This window comes from Semicossyphus pulcher, unplaced genomic scaffold (genome assembly GCF_022749685.1).
Source record: "Semicossyphus pulcher isolate SPU_LCO1_2020_fin unplaced genomic scaffold, fSemPul1.0.p SCAF_2, whole genome shotgun sequence".
Classification (NCBI taxonomy): Eukaryota; Metazoa; Chordata; class Actinopteri; order Labriformes; family Labridae; genus Semicossyphus; species Semicossyphus pulcher.
In genome coordinates, this window is record NW_027211693.1 from 24,716,897 (window position 1) to 24,737,402 (window position 20,506).

Sequence of the window (20,506 nt, forward strand, 5' to 3'; positions counted from 1 at the left end):
ACTACCTAACTGTTACATAAGAAATTAGCTGACTTCATTTTTTATGGTTTCTGATGAAGGCCCGAGGAGCAGCACGATGTAGCATCTACATTTTCGGAGGACTGAATGGGTTTGAAGACTGACCAATAAAGTCTAAGAGGAGAAAGGATTTTTTTATTTTTAAATGAAGAAAAACTAAAGAAGAGTCTTTGTTTATCCAAAATGGCACACATATTATAGAGATTAAACTATTTACTTTTACATTTCCTGCATTATGTCTTATGATCATGCTTTCATTTAGCATGTTGCAATCTCAGATCCCATTGGCTCTAGTCTGACGACGATATAGCCTCTGGGGACAATGGTGAACATGCCAGCGTGTAGACAGCGGTGATAAACAACTTCCAGTCAAGAAAAAGAAACAGTTTTTTTTGTGATTTACTTTAATTAACGGGTCTTCCTTTTGCCGAAATTTCAACACCATGATGCAGATTAGTAAAAAGTGAAAAATGAAGCTTTGTCAGGTCTGTCCTCAAGAGGAGAAGAAAACTACTTTTCGGAGGTCAATCTATCATTTCTGATGCATTTGAGGAAATCAGGAAATCTTAGCGCTGAACAGGTTTCTTGACACCGCGTCAAGGGAATTTATCTCAAGTTGAATTTTAGATCTAGAACAGATTGTTAGCTGACTGGCTGCAGATGTCTGTTTATAGAGATTAATAAGAAGCTAAACCGTTGTCAGATAGCCACTGATGGAAGCCGGGATGTCATGATGACGCATTACGTTCCACCTGCTTTTGTTCTCCTTTTTCCTGCATATGCTGCAGCCTGCTGATATTTGATTGGTCAATATGACTCGGACTACAAGCTTAGTTCAAACGGAAAGCAAAACATTTGCCATCTCGAAAATCCACGTCCCTGCCTACAGGTGCTTTATTTCTATGTCGAATCTGTAAATAGAGATTAAGTGTTTTTAACAAAAAATCTCATCCTGCTTCTTCAACATTCAAACATATCACTCTGTAAATCTTTGCCATGGAAAATAATGCAAAAAGGCTGATTTGGCAGCATGAAGTTAATCGCCTCGTCTGACACCTACCCCCCCGGCAGTGGTTACAGGCATTAAAAATAACTATAAAGATCTAATCAATCATGTCGCTGATGGTTTTGTTTGCTTTAGAGGCATCAGTGTTAATTTCAGTCTGTTTCATAACCAGCTAAAAATCATCACAGGAGCTTTGAATAAAGCACCATGCACACTTCATATGCTGAAGTTTAGTTTAAGCTTTAATAATATTTGTGTCATGAACTCTGATTTACTTTAAGTGTTTGACCTCTTATATAAGTGTCATGTCTGCTTCAGCTGTTGTAGCACATTGGCTCTCACAAGCATCAACACACTGTGGAAACTTTTCACAAAGCCAGAACTAACTCCAAAAATAATATTCTTTCCTGCGGCTGCTTTGTAATGTTCTAATTAGGAACCTAAGGCTACAGCGGTGCTGTTATAGGCATAATTAGTTTTGAATCCTCAAAGAAGTCTTTCTCTCTATCTCCCCAAATCCTTCTATGTATTCTATTTTATTCTATTTGCAGAGCGGCTTCACCCTCACTTTATGACACTCAATAGTCTGAGGACATATGATGGTGCTAAGTGTTATAAATAAGGAATAAAAGCTCATCAAACACATCTATTTCAACATACAGAATGTCCTCTCTGTGTGTACAAAATGTACCTAGCTCCAGATATTAAAACATTTAAAAAAGCCTGTGGCTTACACATGTCCTCAGAGCTGCTTATTAAAAAATGAAAGCCATGGAGTGTAATATACCGCCTGATGTTATATAAGCTGTCCTCAGCTCCTTATTTTTCGAGCACACAGGCATCTTTTCCAGTTTGGATGCAATTTGGAACAGGCTTTGGACCTGTGACTCATTACAGATTTGAAATGCTTTATGTTCATTTGGAGGCTTCCTCCACATTCTTCACCTTCCTTTCAGCCTGAATCCCACCCGGAAATCAGGAAATTAGGGCAGCAGTTCCCAGAAGAATTTGGGAATAAAACAAGGTTTCTGGAATAGTGTGTGCACTCTGAGTGACAGGCTGTTTGCAGCCGCTGCTCTGCTCGTAATTGCTTTTCTGTAGTCAGTAATCTTGGTATGTGTTAGAAACGATTATGAACATGCTATTGTCTCCCCATCTGTGCAACATATCCAGCTACAGCTGAGGTAATATGATCACAAAGAGCACAGCAGAAGGAAAAGGAACAGCAAATATTACATCATTGTTTTGATATTGTCAGCATTACTACTTTGACAAGAACTGCTGCTTTGCACAAACAGTGATTTTATTTTGAAGCCCTAAAAATACAAAGCTGCAGAACGGCACCTACAGATTTATTTCATAAGCTACACACACTAAAAATGGACCATCTAGGGGAAATGATTCACCATCAAATATTGCTGAGGTGTCCAGAAACAGGCGCAGGAGCATGACATCGAGTTACTTCCTGCTCCTTCTAAAGCCAAAGAGAGGAACTGCACGCTCAAGCTACACCAGAGGAGAAGGCAACAGTCTGATACCAAAGTCTGAACCAGCAGGTGGAGCTCAACAAACTGCCTACAACGGGTTAGCAGCAGTTGAGTCATAAGAGCTGCAACCTTCTCCACGGTCCAATCAGAGAGGAAGGCCCAACACCTCACTGTGGACATGTGTGAACTGTCCTCCCAAGGGACTTTTGGATAATTCACTCTGATAATGTATGTTTCTTTTCACCTCTGCAGGAAAGTCACAGTGAATGACTGCTATGGAGGATAATCATTAGTGTTACTAGCCTGTTGACTCTCCTTTCCTCCCCTTGAGTACTGCTGTGGAGGAGTGACGCCTCCATCTCAGCACCACACTCATTTCTAATCACAGAGGTACAAGGTCTTTCTCATGAAGGGAGAGCCTGAAGATGACATCATGCAGCTCCATGGACAGCTGTCAGGATGAGTCAGGTGAATGTGGGCAGACTGAAAGTCGCTGTGTTCCTTATGTCAGGGGGAAAAAAATCCTCCCGCTGTGAGGGACCTTCCAATTCATTCAACGTCAAAGTGTGAGTAACTGCTTTGACAGGAAGCTTTAAAATACAGTTACCGCCATGACTGCAAAACAATACACGACAACAGGATTGTGAAAGAGGTTCATCTACGGCTGCAATCATGAGTATGTTTCTTATCAGCGTGGAGCAGTGCCAGATCTGCCATTCAATGACGTGCACTGGCACTGAATAGGAATGTAGACTTGAAAGTAAAACTGAGCTGAAAAACACATTTGATAACCTAAAAGTAATTATTTTATTTTGAAAAACTTGCTCCTAATACTTAAATGACAAATGCAAATAAAAGCCCAACAATATCACCATGTTTCATATTATTTTTCATGCATTATATGAGTAGAAACCTCAGAAAAACACATTTAATAACCTAAAAGTAATCATTTTATTTTGAAAAACTAAGCACCTGAAATTAAAACAGCATATGTAAATAAAAGCCCAACGATATCAGCATGTTTCATATTATTGTTCATCCTTTATGTGAGTAGAAATCTCATAGAAACACATATAATAACCTAAAAGTAATTCTTTTATTTTGAAAAACTAAGCCTGCGATATTAAAACAACATATGAAAGACAAGCCCAACATTATTGCCATGTTTCCTATTATTTTTCATCCACGATATGAGTAGAAATCTCAGAAAAACACATTTAATAAAGTAAAGTAATTCTTTTATTTTGAAAAAAAGGAACCTGATGTTAAATTGCCCAACAACATCACCATCTTTTCCTCCACCACAGTGCCACACACTACAGATTTGCATGTGCTCAATTATACATTCAGTGTGTGACAAACATGTGCACTTCCTCATAATGAGAAGGAATTATTTATAGCATGCTGTGCTCTTATCATTTGTCGGGCCCAACAGGTACAAAAAGAGAGAAGGTCAAGGACTCCCAAAACTTGTCCTCCCAGCAAGCTGTTACTTGGACAAACATTCATCATTCAAACACACAATTGCACCATATCCAATCCCATTTTCAGTATTAATTGGATAAACAAATCTCTGTCACACCATTTAAGTGGCAGGTCATCCTGTTCTTGACTGAAATTATTATTATACACCAGATAGTTCTCTGTTATATCTCCATTTGCAGGGATTTAATACGCCTATTTAATGCATGACCCGTCACTTTTGCCTTGATCAAAACCCTATGGGGAAACAATTACTTTGCAATTTATTATTGCACAGAAAATATGCAGGAGTGTCTTTCTTGAAGATAATAATATTCTGAGGCCTTCATTAAGAGCTTCCTAAGTACATTTGTAAGCTCATTCTCTTCAGGACTATAATTCATGCTGCACTGGTGGAGCTGCTTAATTAACACCTACTCCAGCCAACAAATAGAAGTGTGTTAGTTGTACTTGCCTGCAGAACAAAACACCATTGTTGTCTGTAATTTTCTCTGTGACCACCTCCTTGAATTGCCTGTGAATGTCTCCTTTTTTTTTTTTTTTTTTTTTTTTCCCTCTTTATATAATTGAAATTATAACATATCTGCATGTAGTGCTTTGTCATATTTGATCATGCTGTTTCCTGTTAGAACAGACTTATTTTAAGCCAGTGGGGTTTACTGAGCACACACACAGGCAGAAAGGTGTAAAAAGGATGCAGGCTGTAAAAATATAATTATCCAATTACCAACTGTCAGACCTAGTTACTTTTTACCACCATGAGGAAAATTCTGTTTGCATGATACCTCTGTTTAAAGAGACAGCGTATCTATTATGTGTGAGTGTGTGTGTAAGGGAAACAGTGAGGCAGGAGGGGTGGCACCTGGTCTCTTCAGATAATCTATTTATGGCTTTCACACTTGATTAGGCCCAAACTAAAATACTTCCCTCTTGAAAATGTTTATCAAATGTCTCAATGTTATCAGTCACAGCAGCAACAAACCATAAAAGTGTGACTACTGCTTACTGATCGGATCTTGTATGGTTTTCTTGACCTTGAAATTGTTGAATTTGTGACATCTGCAAGCGATCTCCAGCTATCTGAATAAAAGTCTCATATAAAATGTCAGTGCTGCTGTTGTGGGATGTTTATTACATATAAATAAAATATGAGAAACTGAATATACAACCTGCTCATTGTGTATGCATCTGATGCGGCATTAGCTGGAGTTGCACTTTCTTTCTCAGGATGTTGAACCCAGTGACCTAAAAGCAAAAACAATATTATTTTGGGATGAATTCAATAGTATTTACTTCTGAGAAGGTTTGAAATGAAGTTTCAAACAAATGAGTCATATAAAAAGATATACAGTTCACCAAACATAGTATCAAAGTCAGAACTTTAAATAGACCATCAAAAAATTATTTAACTCATTTAATGACAAAATCTGCCATCTAAAACAATATGCCACATATTCTGACAATTAATAAGGAACAATACTTTGACTAATATAGCTTAATAGTGGATACATTGATTTACAACCTGTCAAAAATGATGCTTGTTAAGCTTACTTAGTGAGCTCTAACAAGGCAGTTTCTGTTGTAACCCAATAAATAGAGACAAAGTTTAATGCTGCTAACAGACCAAAAGTATGCGGAAACGAACATTTAGAATGAATATTTTATTCCTATTTAGTCTATTCAACTGAAATATGTCCACGTTTTTCCCTGTTAACCGGTTCCTTCCTCAGACTAACTGTTAAGGAGGTTTACGAAGGCCGTAATTAATCCATATATGGACACGTACAGTGAGTGCCACGCCCAAAACACCTCCTCGTTTTGCGGGCCTGCTGTGTCCTGTGGTCGCCCTGCCCCACTGCCAGGAAGTTCAGGAACTCGGTCACCGCCCCAGCCCCCCTCCGCCTCATCCATTGTTGGGCAATAGTCTGCGACATCGAAACATTCTTGACCGAAACTTTTCAGGTAACTAACCACCGAGGATCTGTTTTCGCAGCTCTTGTATAAACTTGTATTTTTCGAGAGGACATATCTTAAAGATCGTCCGTCAGGAGTAACAGTAGACTGAGTCAGCGAGGGGAGGAACAGGGAGGAAAACTTTTGAGGCAAGGAACTCGGTAATTCTCATTCCTCCATTTTGAACTTTTAAACTCCAGTTTTCCTAGTGGGTTGTTTTCGGTAAGTTAAAAACGTTTACTTTCTACTCATTTTAAGGTTAATAATTGAACGTTTATTACATGGAATTGTTATTTGGATAGCCCATTAATAAGATAAAGTTTTTCGAATTGTTACGCAGGCTAACAACGGAGCTAACGTTGATGTTTGTTGTGTCGGTTAGCATTAGCACACTGTACGTTAGCAGGTAACATACCGAACGTTGGGCTAAGTTGTCTCAGACGTTAACGGTCAGCCGTTAATAAGAAAATGCCTTCTGAAGCCGGATGACTTATCAACCGTTTAAAGTCTGCAACTACGCATCTAATGTTGGTTATAGTTTTCATTTATGTTGTTTTACAATGGTTAAACCAACGTTAAGTTAGGTAAAGTTAGCCACAACAGGTGCAACTGAACTTAAGCTACTTAACGTTGGCCCAGTAGCCCTTTGGTTAATTTCCCCAACAAACCTAACAGCTTTAAAGGCCAGGCAGACCATGAATTCTGTGGCTATAGTCAACAAGCCCCCCCCCTTCGTCCATGTAAAATAAAGCAAAAACTAAACTGCCAACTTTAGAATGTTGAGCTTCAGCGCTTGTATTAAGTGTTCCATGTTATGCTATAACTTTGGACCTCTGTTGTTTGGATATGCTATTTCAATTAGCATACAATACACCTTCTTAATGGCGAGTCTCAAGCCAAATGTTGTAATTTGCTAAGACCTTTAAATGGGTAATTTCGACCAAATAACTTCCGAGTATCACAGTGGTATCTAACGCTGGCCTTGCAGATTGTTTTGGTTTCATTTGAACAGATTTTGAAAGAAGGTTTATCTCTTGAGACCGCTACTGCCACACCCATAGAAAGGAGGTGAACGGTGAATCACGCCACCTGTCTGAGTTCGTTGGACTAATCCATAGACCAGTTTTTGATACAGCTATTTCTTTTATCGAAGGAGATTCAGTGTAAATTGAAATTACCACAAGGAACTTAAACATTTATGTAAAGACCCTTTTCTGATGAGTTCATCATGTGCAGTTTTAATGCACTGCACACCTCAAACACTTTAATTTAATTGAATAGTTTTCAGTGGCCCCAGATTTTTCTGCAGTGGAGACTTGAAAACCCTAGCAAACGATACCAAATCTATCTGTGTGGTTGGATACCACTAGGAAAAGTGATTTGTGTGAAGTGACCTCTAGATATGATAGCTGATTAGAAAAATTGCAGTAGTTGGTAAGTAATTGTAGATTAAAGCCTCTGTGAGTAGGAAGGAAGTGCTTTAAGATTTTTTTTCAATGATAAAATGAGTTACAACTGTGCCAGGCAATCTGCTTCCATCCATACTGGCTGGCTTTTTTAAATTAAAAGTTAAGAGGTGCCATAGATCACAAGTATGCCTCATCCAAATGCAAACATTAGTCAGGATGTTTGACGGCAGAATTGAAAGCACACCCACCAAATTTATTACAGTTCAATATAACATTAGACAGTCATTTCTCAAATATTCCTCTGTTTTTTTATTTTATGTTATCCTCTTTGTTGACAAAGTAGGCTAATAGCACTCTATGTCATTGTTGTCATATTGCAGCTGACCAACTTTTCAGTTGAAGCCCCTCAGCCCCCAGGGTTTGCTGATTATCCCTGCCCATCCATGTTAGATAGTTAATCAATGGAGTTGCAGTCAGTGCCTGAAAAGAGAAATTGAAATTGGGCCACAGTGTCAAACTGTGAGGGATGGAGCATTGCTGGCTCAAACTAGGATCATTATATTTTGATTGTCATACAAACTTTTAGAAACTAACTAGTTTAAGTCATAAAGTAAGCTTCATATAGTTGGACAACTTCCTCAAAAAAATAAAATAAAATCACTGTATTCTTCATTTTATTTTCTGCTGCCAGGCAAAAGGCTCTACTCTCCAACATGCAGCCACACTGATATCACTTTACATCTGAAATTCAATGTTTCATTAGACATAGATGTTTGTGTTTGGTGTAGTGTACATGTTGTTTTATCATTGTCCTGTCTCACCAGAGTCCTTGTTTTTTAAAACATTGTTTTCTTAACTTTATTTGTTTTCTACCTTCAGTAATCCAGACACCATGACAACCATCAACACAGCCAACATCAACTTTAAATGGGATCCAAAGAGTCTTGAGATCCGTACACTGGCAGTAGAGAGGCTGCTTGAGCCCCTGGTCACCCAGGTAAAATAAAACAAAATAATTTCGATGTAATTATTGCTGAGTAAATGCTAATATTATCAAAAAAGAGCACCTAACCAAATATATTTTTTTAAACACAAATGTGATGTAATCTCAGTTTCCTAAGTGAAACATTATTCTTTCCTCACCTTTTATAGGCTTTTCATATATTTTGTTAATTCTACATGAAAAATAGTAATAAAATAATTGACTAGCGTTAATGGAAAGCTAATATAACAGTCATATGTCTTATGTGTGAAAAGTGCCGTCGCCATAAATATAGTCTGCCAAACACATCCAAGGTCCCAAAGTAGCTGTTTCTGTTGTTGAACCATTTGCTGTTCTCGGTATAGGTCACCACTTTGGTAAACTCCAGCAACAAAGGCCCATCCAACAAGAAGAAAGGACGCTCCAAGAAGGCTCATGTTTTGGCAGCATCGGTGGAGACTGCTACCCAGAACTTCCTGGAGAAAGGAGAAAAGATTGCAAAGGAGAGTCAGTTCCTCAAGGATGAGTTGACTGCTGCTGTGGAAGATGTCCGCAAGCAAGGTATATTGAAATTATATACTCTGCCAGTGTGTGGTTTGTAGCTTGTCCAGAGTGCTTCTTAAGATAGGAAGGATGATAAATAAATCACAAGATATGTACATATCATCTGCCCCAGTGCAAGACCTTGAAATAAGAACATGTCCTGAGCCCCATAGATCTCCTTCTGCGATGGTGTTTTCTGGCAGCTCATTAATAGATACTTTCCATGTTAGCATGCAGGCAGTTAACATTCACACCCAGCCATACACAGCCATTGCCTTGACTTGCCTTCTACAAAGATTCAGTTGACCCATGTTTCCCCTCAGAAGTGTGTGTTTTTCTTGTAACCAAATGTTCGGTTGCACAGGAGGTGTAAAGGAGGTAGACCTCTCTTTTTAGTCCCGCCTGTGGAGTAGTATTTCCTATATATTTTCTTTGTCTGTTATGTTCTTGTATGATACAATAGAGGGAAATAAGACCAATATGGTGAATATTGATTTGTTATATGTATTACTATATACGGTGATTGTTTCTTTGTGTAGTTTAGTGTGGAATGAGATGAAAAGCAAAGTGAAAGTATTTATCTATCTAAATTTCTAATCTTCCAATAATGTGGGACTGGAGGTTACTTTATATGGAGCAAAATCACAATTTAAATTGCAGCGTTTTTATTGAAACTTGCCTTTTCCCATTAGTTTGAGTTGTGTCATAACTCGGACAGACCTTTACCAGGAGCAGGAGCATATAGTCATCTTGATTTAGTCGTGTTATTTTGTTCACTCCAGCGGCAAAAATTGGTATTTCCTGGATCTTTGTGTCAGCCTGTAAGGCCTAATAGTTTGTTTCCTCTGCAGCTAAAGTTGTCTATTTTGATGATGACGGAGTAAAAAGTGAATCATCACAAACCAGAGGGCTCATCTTGTCTATATAAATTATTTTGGGTGCATTGTGGTGATGGCTGTGATTTCTCTGGCATTTTGTTTGAAAGGTTAGCTGCTCTGTTGCTTTTTGGAATATCGGGTCATTGTTTGACGGAAGTGACATGCTGCTTTCCAACATCTTGTGCACCCGTGACCCAAGTCTACTATGGTTTGACATTAACCATGGCGCAATTTTGCATAGAGATGTCCCAAAGTGGCCACAAAGGTTGATCCCTGTACTGCAAGCCCTCCCCTGTGCAACAGTTCAACATACATCCATCATTCTTTGTGCTAGTGAAAGCAAAAGAGCTTGAGCAGCTGTAGCAAACACATTCTTACATCAACCTGATACCGTGTCCTTTTACTCTGTTCCTGTTTTAGTTGCTCTGGGAGTTTTTAGGGGTTAAAAAAACTTAAATTCTTTATTGTGCCATTGACCAGTTCTTGCTACTGCTACTGCTACTGCTACAGCTGACCGTGTCCCTTACACTCTCAGAGGACATGAGGATGTTGTAACACCAGATCCTAGAAATGAATAAAATAGGCACATAATACATAATACAGATAAGGGGATTTCTGTAACTCTTTTATTGCAATAATCACTAACCCAGGCACATTGTTAGGAAACGGGGAGCGAACGAGTGAGAGTGTGTTTATGAGCCAGGGGCATTCATTATATAGAGGCTATATTGAAACTATTCGTGTCTGTGTCTATCCTACCCTACCCTCCATATCTGACATTTTAATTTTACTAATAAATTAAATCACCAATTATTTTGCTTAGCAGATTCCATCATCTTACTACCACACTTTAAAGTGTCATTTGTTCGTTTTTGCCCTGGATATCTGACTTTCTTGATACACACACGCAGACCATCGAGACCAGGGCGCTATGTCTTGAGGGGTGGCTGTTATCACCTTGCAAAGTGACATCTTTGTCACTGTGTCTTTTTCTCCCCAGATGCCCAGCCAGTTAGAAGTCCCCCGCTCAAGCCCCGCTCTGAGTAGTTGGGAGGTAAATGACATGTCGGCAGATAGCTTGTGCTGCGCTCAGTGTCCAGGAATGTTACTGTAGTTGTGCTAAGCTGTCACAGGGCTGGAATCCAGTGACTGTTGTTAGCTGGTGCCTAGGCCTGGCTGTCAGCTATGCCATGCTGCTCAGTGGAGCGTGTCTAGACTGATAATACAGCTATTGAGTAGGGTAACAACACCCCCACACCCCCCGCGATTCAGAAAGCATTTTCCACCCAGCTGTGGCTTACCAGCTGTTTTAAAAGAGAGGAAATTTTGACTTTATTATAAAAGATAATTGTGCATACAATGCATGTTGAAGTGACAAGCAGACAAAATTTTCTCTCTATTTATTTGAAAAAAAAAGTGGATGTTTTGCTCCAGTTAACATATTCTCTGAATATATTTTAAATAGTGTATTATTGACCGTAGGCATCCCATAAATGAATAGACATTTCTCACCCTGTTAAAGATTTTACTCAGCCGTTCCTGCCTGCTCGTGTCCTTGTTCTCTCCGTCTTGCCCTTCCCTCCCTGTCTGTGTCATTGTTGTCCTGCTGTTTAGTGTATTCCTGTGTGATATACATTTTAATCATTTCATTGTGCACGTGGTGGGCCGCAGGTAAGCGTTAGATGGATGGAAGTTTATTAAAGGAGTACTGATCACTATCTGCCCTCTGAAAATGGCCTTATTGATTTTGATCACGGGGGGAATAACAGCCTGAAGGTGCGGACCGTGTTTGAGGTCTGTGTTGTCGATCATTTGCACAAACTGCTTCAGTTCTCTGTTGGGGTAAAATGATCAGACTCTGTGTGAGATTTCTGTTCTGCAGTGCAACTTTTAAGATCTTTTTTCCCTTGAAAACTTTGAGATATTTGATCCGTGATTTCTGGGAGCCCATGGACAATACAATTTACTCTAATAATAATGGATTGCTTTTGACAATTCTATGAGCTATTTTGAGCTTAGTGTCAAAGTTGATTATTTGGTTTGTTGATTTGCCCAGGAAATAATCGACTACTAGTTTTTGTTTGATATTAATTGCTGCTATTTTTTTACATCCAAATATGCAAAACCTTCACAAATTCACTTATTTCAAATTGTTAGGATGGATGCATTTCTTTGTCATGTATGATAAATGTTCTTCATCCATTTTGTCGGTCCGATAAATCAAGATATCTGAATGTCATATTGGGCTTATTTTGAGTTAAAGCCCTTGTTAGTAGTAGTTAATAGCTGCAGCACTTTTGGAGGGTATTTTATAAACTGCTGTGTCCTGGGTGGGGATTTTTCTTTGACATGCTTTACACGATAAAAGGATCACAGTTGCTGCTGATGTGGCACAGTAAAAGCCACTATCACCTCTGCTTCACACCCATTTTACAGCTGTGTTTTTCAGTTTGTCTGTTTGATAGGCTGGGTATGCTTCATTATAAATAACAGAGCAGTGTACACTGGCCATGAAAAAAAGTAGTGTCTTTTCAAGCTTCAAGTAAGTTCTTTTTAAACTTGCTTCGGGTACTACATTGATTTTGTACTGGGCTGTGAACACTGTCAAAACTCTTCTGAGCGTGGTGCACAGCAATTTTGTGGCAGAACAGATCTACTGGCGGAGCACTGACTCCTACTTAGCCTGCAGGGCTGTGAAGAGGTCTCTCACAGCTGGCCTGTAACACCTGGTGACATAGGCTGGGAGGGACATAGTCCATTCACCGAAAATATCTTATCAATTTTGATTTGCTTCATCTTTCGTTGTAAGAGGTGGAAGTACACTTTCAAACATTTCTAAACATCATCATTACACGAAAATGTTTACTAGATAACAGTCAAGCATTCCTGGAGTTATTTGATTACCTAACATTTTGAAGTCTCCTGAGTTAAAGCTTTTTATACTTAGATTATTGGAAGTACAACACTGCAACTAATGATGTTTTCTCTCTTCAGTGCCAGCAGAACTTGCCCAGATGTAAACCTCTGATTATTGAAGTATTGACTCACACAGTTACTGTACATAATTGTTAAAGTGTGCAAATATTGAACTCAAAGTGCTAGTGGGCATGCATGATGCTGGTATTAACAAAGGTTGGGGTATATGTGTACTAGCACTACTGTCTCACAGGCTTTCAGTGGAGTGGAGTTTGCTGATGGCTTGTTATCGATGTTTCATTTACTAAGGAGAGTAGCTCATATTTTATTCGACACCAAAGTATCTCAGTCCAGTCAAGCTTGTAGCATGGCAACATTAGCTTGCACTTACACTGATCAGTGAGGTTGCATTTCTAACTATCCAGCTTGTTGCTATGGATTCACTGTGACTAGAGGGGAAAAAGAAATACTTATTGGATCTGTCAAGAAATGTATCTGCAGTCAATTTGAAAGCTTTATCACTGACAACTTTATACAAAGGTTAAGCTGGTAATTAATTAGAACATTTAATTACCTGCAATTTCATTTATTCATTTCATTTATATTAATTGTATTTGATGATTGATTAAGGGTCTCAATAATAATGAATTCCTATTATTACTAATTGTGAGATGCTTATTCAAATATTGTAATTTAACAAGTCAAGTTATGGAACATTTCCTCTTAACTAGCTATATATTCTAAATTCTTTAGAATTAAAAAATAAGATGATAAGAAAATCAGGTTAATTGTGATTGGGTAATGTGTGTGATGAGATTATTATTATCCGTCTTGGAAGCAGAGGAAGATGACAAGCATGAATAAATCCGAATGTTGTCATGGGTTAAGAACAAATGTATACTTTATACTATATACTATATATATTGTATAGTATACTATATATATACTATATATTATTGTCCTACTACTACTATATATATATACTACAAATGTAACTTTGTTGAACTACAAAAACTTTTACAAATCAATTAGAGGAGTCCAAATCTCTAAAGCAAATGTTGATGCTTAGTAAGCTCTTATAGTGATGCTAGCATTAACACAGGCAGCATCATTGCACGCTGTAAGTTATATGTACTCGAGTTGAAACCGTTTTAACTTGGGGTTAAACATGTAGTTACTCTGAGTTGCATGACTTAAAGGAGCAATTCACCCCTGGAAAAAGCCACTGTCAGTCAAAGCTGGTGTTCTCTGTAATCGGTAGAATGTTACGATGTTACAATGTTACAATTTCATTTGCGACGTACATCTGAGAGTTCATACAACACAAGCAACGATCATGACAGGAGGGAACGAAGTCAGTAAGTGCCAAAAAAACGCTTCAAGTGCGATCGGACACTGGTGGAACAACAGGCAGTGTATAGGGCGTTTTTTTTTTTTTTTTTTTTTTTAAATAATAGTCATCATCATCATCATCATCATCATCATGAAAATCCTAGTCAGCATAAACTACGTCCTCGATGTCGTCATCATCAATATCATTAAGTGCAGAAGTGTTCATGAAAGAGCTGGGTCTTTAGCTTTTTCTTAAAGGTGGAAAGTGTCTCTGCGGACCGAATGGAGTTTGGTAGCTGTTCCACCACCAGGAGACTACTGAGGAGAAGAGTCTTGTTAGCGCCTTAGAGCCCTGCTGTGATGGGAGTACCAGGCGCCTTTCTTTGGCAGAGTGTAGTGGGCTGGACAGAGTGTAGACCAGGATGAGGGCGTTCAGGTAGGCAGGAGCCATTTTCGTTGCTGTTTTGTAAGCGAGCAACAGGGTTTGAATTTGATGCGAGCGGCGACTGGGAGCCAGTGGAGGGATATGAACAGTGGAGTGAAGTGCCGTTTTGGGTTGATTGAAGACCAGTCGAGCTGCTGCGTTCTGGATCATCTGCAGAGGTTTGAATGTGCATGCAGGAAGGCCTGCCAGTAGGGAGCTGCAGTAATCAATGCGTGATATCACGAGACCCTGTACCAGCAGTTGTGTTGCATGCTCTGAAAGGTAGGGTCTGATCTTTCTGATATTGTACAGGGCAAATCGACATGACCGAGCAACCAAGGCCACATGAACCTTAAAGGTTAGCTGGTCGTCAATTGTGACACCCAGGTTTTGGGCAGGCTTAGTGGGTATGAGTTCAGTTTATCCAAGCTGGATATTGATCTGTGGTTGCATAGAGGGGTTGGCTGGGATGACAAGGAGCTCAGTCATGGATAGGTTGAGCTGAAGGTGGCGTTCTTTCATCCATTTAGAGATGTCGGCAAGGCATGACGAAGCAATAATATTTGAATTTGGTGCCATAGCTGTGGAGAAAGTTGTACAAACAGCTTGTGGTTTCGCCCATTCTACATTCCTACAACACCCAGCATGCATTGCACCCCTCCCTCTGAAAGGAATGGCCCAGCGAGAGATGCTGGAGTGAAAAACTACCACTTTCAAGGACATTGATTGCTGCAGGCAATGGCTCAGAGAGGTACAGAATCTGACAAGAATATACGGGTGGAAAAAATCTCAGAGTCTGCAGTCTTCATTTCAAACCCGACGATTTTGAAAAAGACATGACATCGGAGGAGGGTGTCCTAGATTGAGGAAGTGTAGTTTCGTGAGCTCCCTGGCCATCACCGGATGATGCGTTTTACGTAGTCTGTAGGAGATTTTCCAGGGCCCATTGGAGTGAAATTGCATTTTTTTCCTACCATAATGGCATTGGTTCCCCATAATAGCATGATAGGACTGAGGTTGAAAATTGGCGAACTGCCCCTTTAATGAACGAAAATGGACAGGGGCAAACAAGAGATGATCTGGAGAAAATAAGAGAAATCGTGAGTTTGTGATACATTTGGAAATCAGCCGTCACACATACAGTCACCTTTTGTTCTCACAACCAAGATCATTTGGGAAATGTATCAGTTCGGATCAGCTTGTGGCCAAAACATACAGAAAACATTCCTTTTTTCAAAGCCAAGAAGTCACTTCACTTTGTATCTAAATAGAGCTCGCTCTTTATCTTTATAGTGAGAGAGTACACAGATTAGAAACACTCCACATATTTCAGCTCTCACTCTGCACCGCTCACATAGCCAGTCTATGATTTAGTTTGTATTTCAATCCATTTTCAGTGTTCCTTTTTGTTACTTGGAATGCAATGCCGCAACAGTGTGTTACATCCCTACTTATAACCTATTGTTGTCTTTGAAAGCTCCACTATTGTCTGAACTGCTTACCCTGTTTAGTTTCTTGGTAGCTGGAGTCAATCCCAGCACACAGATGGTAAAAGGGGAAGTACAGCCTCTATCGTAGCGCGTCTTTGTAAGCAGAAAAATAGAGCTGCACTCTGCCATCATAGAGAAAGTATTTAGCAAGATGGTAACAACTGGTGAGCCTGAACTGCTGCTAAATTAGTGTTCAGTTGTCTTTTTTCCAGAGCACACTTCATCACTGTAAGGAAACTATTCATGTTGCTGCTTGTCATCTGTTCTCACAGCCTCAATAGAGCTGTTCTACATTAAAGAAAAGTGGACAGAAAATGTGCTTGTATTTTTGTTGGCTTTGGATCTCTAATGCAGACATATTCTTGCTTTTGTAGAGCTTTTTTTTTAAAAGTTTGATTTGGCTGTGTCTCCACTGAAGTAAACTATTTACGGATTTACTGTCTTGTTCATAATGTGAGCCTACAAAGTCCATTTGTGTGCTCAGTCAACTGTGCAGACCCATCCAATGCAGGACAAAGAATGGTGCTGGACAAACCAGACAGTGAGCCTTTTGTTGTGGCTTCAACCTCCCTTTTTTTTTTTTTTTAAGAGGGCTGTTTGTTCATGTCTGTGTGCAAGCACACATTACTACTGAACATGGTGAGGTGTGTGTTTCTTTGTCACTCAGTGTGACATGTGCTGACCTCTAGCACGCAGAGAAAATGCATCAGACTATTGCTGCTCTCCCGCACACTCCTCTTTGTCTGAAATGAAGACTTCTGATGCGATACATCTGCAACGCCTGTGATTGCTCTCAGATATCTGCTTCCAACTCTTGTAAACTTCTAATAATAATAATGCTTAGACTCCTGCTACTACTTACATTTTCATTGTATTATTTGTCTTTTTATTTATTTGAAATCACAAATAATGTATTTGTGATCGAAAAGAAAGGACATTTGTTCATTCATGGTTGCAAAATATGGGAAAACTGTTATGATCAGAAATAATATGTCCACATTTTAGCATGTTGGCAGATTGTTCTTATTGGTTTAAATCACTTGGTGTTTATGAACAGTTGAGTTTTCAGCATTCAGTTTATGCATTGCAGTTTCAGCATTTCTTTTGTCTCATTTTCAGGTGATTCCATGCGTCAGGCTTCTGGAGAGTTTGCAGAAGACCCCTGCTCATCTGTGAAAAGGGGCAATATGGTTCGTGCTGCCAGAGCCCTCCTGTCTGCAGTCACACATCTGCTGGTGCTGGCAGACATGTCTGATGTCTACAAACTTCTCCTGCAGCTTAAACTGGTGAGATAGTTACAGCTTTATACAATACAACTGAGCATAATTATAGTTTAGGTATATCGAATTTTTTTCACACAATAGGAAAAGCCATACTGTACCAAGATCAGTGTTAACAGCTGATTACTTTGAGCACTTAAACTGCATGGTTCTCTATTTGCACATACTACAAGCTGTCTTGGAAGTTCTGGACATACAGTTTGCAATGCAGTGGTCAGGAAACACTTTTTATCTCTGTCAGTTGCTCCCTCAGCGACATTTGAGAACCAGGGGAAGCTGAACACAAGCGCTGAGTGTAAAAAAAATCAAGTTATACCAAATGGGCCAGTATTTTGGAATAGCTCTTCCGTGTTACAATGTCACAGCAATTAGCCCATGCTTGCGTGGATAGAGGAAGGGGAGGATATCTCTTGAATAAATGCTTGCCTTTGTTGCTATTTTTAACAGAAATGTTGAATGTTTCCTGTTAAATCACAAAGTCCTTTAAGGGTCCATTTAATGTTTGATTTTAATCCTAATTGATATAATTTTTGCAGACTGGAACTTTTTTAAAGGCTACAGCTAATTTAAATCACATCTTAATTGATTGGCTTGATTTGATTGCAATTTAGATAATTGTTTTCTATAATCCTGATGCATTCAGCCCTACCTCACACCTGCGCATTAAAAAACAGTGCAATCTTGAAGAACTGCACTTTTCTGGAATACTGTCTAACTTTTTTCCTTTACCTGGCTCAGGTGGAGGACAGTCTGGTTAAAGTGCGCAATGCAGGAACAGAGCAGGACCTCGGGATCCAATACAAGGCCCTAAAACCAGAGGTGGACAAGCTGAACCTCATGGCTGCCAAGCGACAGCAGGTAATGAAAAGTTTGCAAAACAGGAAGACAAAACGAGTTGAAGGCATTGGAGCACAGGGATTGTGATTGGCTTAATTGTGTGGGAGGTTATCAGGTACCTGAATGGTCATCAAAAACATGTTCTCAAATCATTATAGCGATAGAAGGTGAAACAATGGCAGGGACAAGCTAAAAGAAGAGTGCTTCATGCCCTAGTAGGACGATTAGATGCAGTAAGCATGAACGGTAATCTTATTACGAATATCAGTGAAGTGGTCTAAGTGCAAGAAAAGAGCACACAGCTTGACAAAACCCATTTCATTGTGATGAGAAGTGGTGCATCATTTTTCTCCACTATGCTGAAAGTGGTAGTCAACAGTGAAGTGCACTTCACAATGCATTTTCCAGATGAAACAATTTCTTAAGATGTTTGGTGCAGATCCAGAAATGCGCAGTCTTCTTATTACAGGAAACAAACAAAGCTTTGTGGATTAATTTTTAATTTGGAATTGAATACTTATATCTTGACACAATGCTACCACCCACATCCTCAACTTAGACTATGAATATTTTAGGTGTTTAAACTTTTTTTTGCATTTAATTTAAAATGTCCACTGCATAGCCTCTTCTGGGTAAACTCTGAATGTGAACACATGTGCAAGCAGTTTTATGATACAACTTAAGACCACACCTCAGCAATGCACTGATATGCTGAGTCCCACTGAGAACAGTGGTAGTATCAGAAGTTTGATCCAGAAAGTGACCAAGAGCATTGCAGTTCTGAATATAGTGCAGTTTTCCAGTTACCAGTTATCAACTGCATCACATCAAAAGGTTGTCGCAGTACTTTTTAAGTACCAGCTTCATGATTCAGAAGCATTCAAACAACATCTCTTATATCCACCCCGAGACAAGATAGTTCGTGTTCTCTTTATCCCCCCCTCTAAATGGGAGACTTGCCAAAATGAATACTGATGATTTTGTTAAGAAATTACTTTTACTTGTAATTGCATTTTTTGTTATGGCAAAATGTGTTTAACCAAAGTGATGCTGGAAGTAATGAGGCTTAAAGGCTGTTTTTTTTCTAAGTGCATGTCTGAAGAAATAGTGGAAAAAGCCCTGGGAGTATTCCATTTGGAGGGAAGGCTTTCGTTTTGTGTATGCAAGCCTTTTTTATGCCATAAATCTATGCCAGCGATCACTATCTCCCCTCCTCCCTCCTGTGAAGATGTAATTGCAATATAATGCCGAGGTCTGAACAGTAACGCATTAAATTGCAAAGGCATATTATAATGGCCTGATTATGACTATGTTTTGTTACCGCAGGGGACAGAAATAAATCTGGGTCATCCAGAACAAACTCTGTCGCACTTAGCGTCTCCATAAGGGTATGACTGGCCCATTCTGAATCTAAAGTAGATTACCACCCAGCCCCCTGTACGCATTCCATCTTCCAGTTAACCTTTTTTCATCCTTTTCTACGTTCCTTTTCATCTCATCCTGCTAGGAGCTAAAGGATGTCCACCACAAGGACCAAATGGCTGCAGCCCGCGGGGTTCTACAGAGGAACATCCCCATGCTGTACACAGCGTCCCGTGCCTGCCTGCAGCACCCTGACGTGGCAGCCTACAAGGCTAACCGTGACCTGATCTACAAGCAGCTGCAGCACGCCGTCTCAGGCATCTCCAATGCTGCCCAGGCCACTGCCACCGAAGATTCAGCACTCAATCAGCCAGCAGGGGGTGGAGAGCTCGCCTACGCCCTCAACAATTTTGATGTAAGTCAAATGAGTGGTTTACAAGTCACAGCCCATTTGCCTTTTATCATTTGTCCCGCCAGACACCCTGGTGCCTGCCAGATTAATAAATAGCACTAACTTTATGATCATCCTCTTTCTCTGCAATAATAAAGCTCAAAGGTATAATAAAATATATTTATTCAAAAAGCTACATGAGGGCATGCTGAGGAAGGTTATACTTAGGTCATATTTTAGTTTACAGAACTAACCCAACTGAATCATGAAATGACCAAAACCCTGGGAGGGCTCTGGGTTGAGGTGGAAATTAGGACAAGATATGTGAACAATTTGGGACATGGCTTTGGGATACTTTGAATATGTTCCTGAGTCACTGCTCCTTCATTCCTTGATAACTCTATGTCAGATGAAGGAGATTTAACCCACTTTAGCTACAGAAAGAGACCATCATAAAGCTATCTAAATAACCTGAGTTAACCCCTTCTCTGTTGGTAGCTATTTAGCTGTGGTCTACTGTTGCTAGGTTGGTTAGAACTAACGAATACAGGGGAAGTATATTTTAAAGTCATGGTTTTTAAGAAAAGCAGGGCTGAAATACTGTAATGTAATTCAAAAACAGCTATATGATATATACCAGCCATCATTATCATATTGACATTAAACAACATCAAGGTAACAGCTGGATAAAACATTGAAATAATCATCTTAATGCG

General features: G+C 39.4%; 1 protein-coding gene across 2 annotated transcripts in view; it reads left to right on the top strand.

Annotated features, from left to right (window-relative positions):
- Positions 1-5,865: 5,865 nt before the first annotated feature.
- Positions 5,866-20,506, top strand: part of ctnna1 (catenin (cadherin-associated protein), alpha 1) — a 77,006-nt gene continuing 62,365 nt past the window's right edge. The window contains exons 1-6 of one of the 2 annotated variants that reach the window (XM_069669662.1): positions 5,866-5,955; positions 8,235-8,352; positions 8,703-8,898; positions 17,040-17,206; positions 17,939-18,058; positions 19,545-19,814. In XM_069669662.1, coding sequence (XP_069525763.1) covers positions 8,248-8,352; positions 8,703-8,898; positions 17,040-17,206; positions 17,939-18,058; positions 19,545-19,814 — 858 coding nt within the window. In that variant the 5' untranslated portion in view covers positions 5,866-5,955; positions 8,235-8,247. Of the gene's footprint in view, positions 6,169-8,234; positions 8,353-8,702; positions 8,899-17,039; positions 17,207-17,938; positions 18,059-19,544; positions 19,815-20,506 lie in introns of both variants that reach the window. The other variant, XM_069669661.1, reaches the window with a different exon arrangement.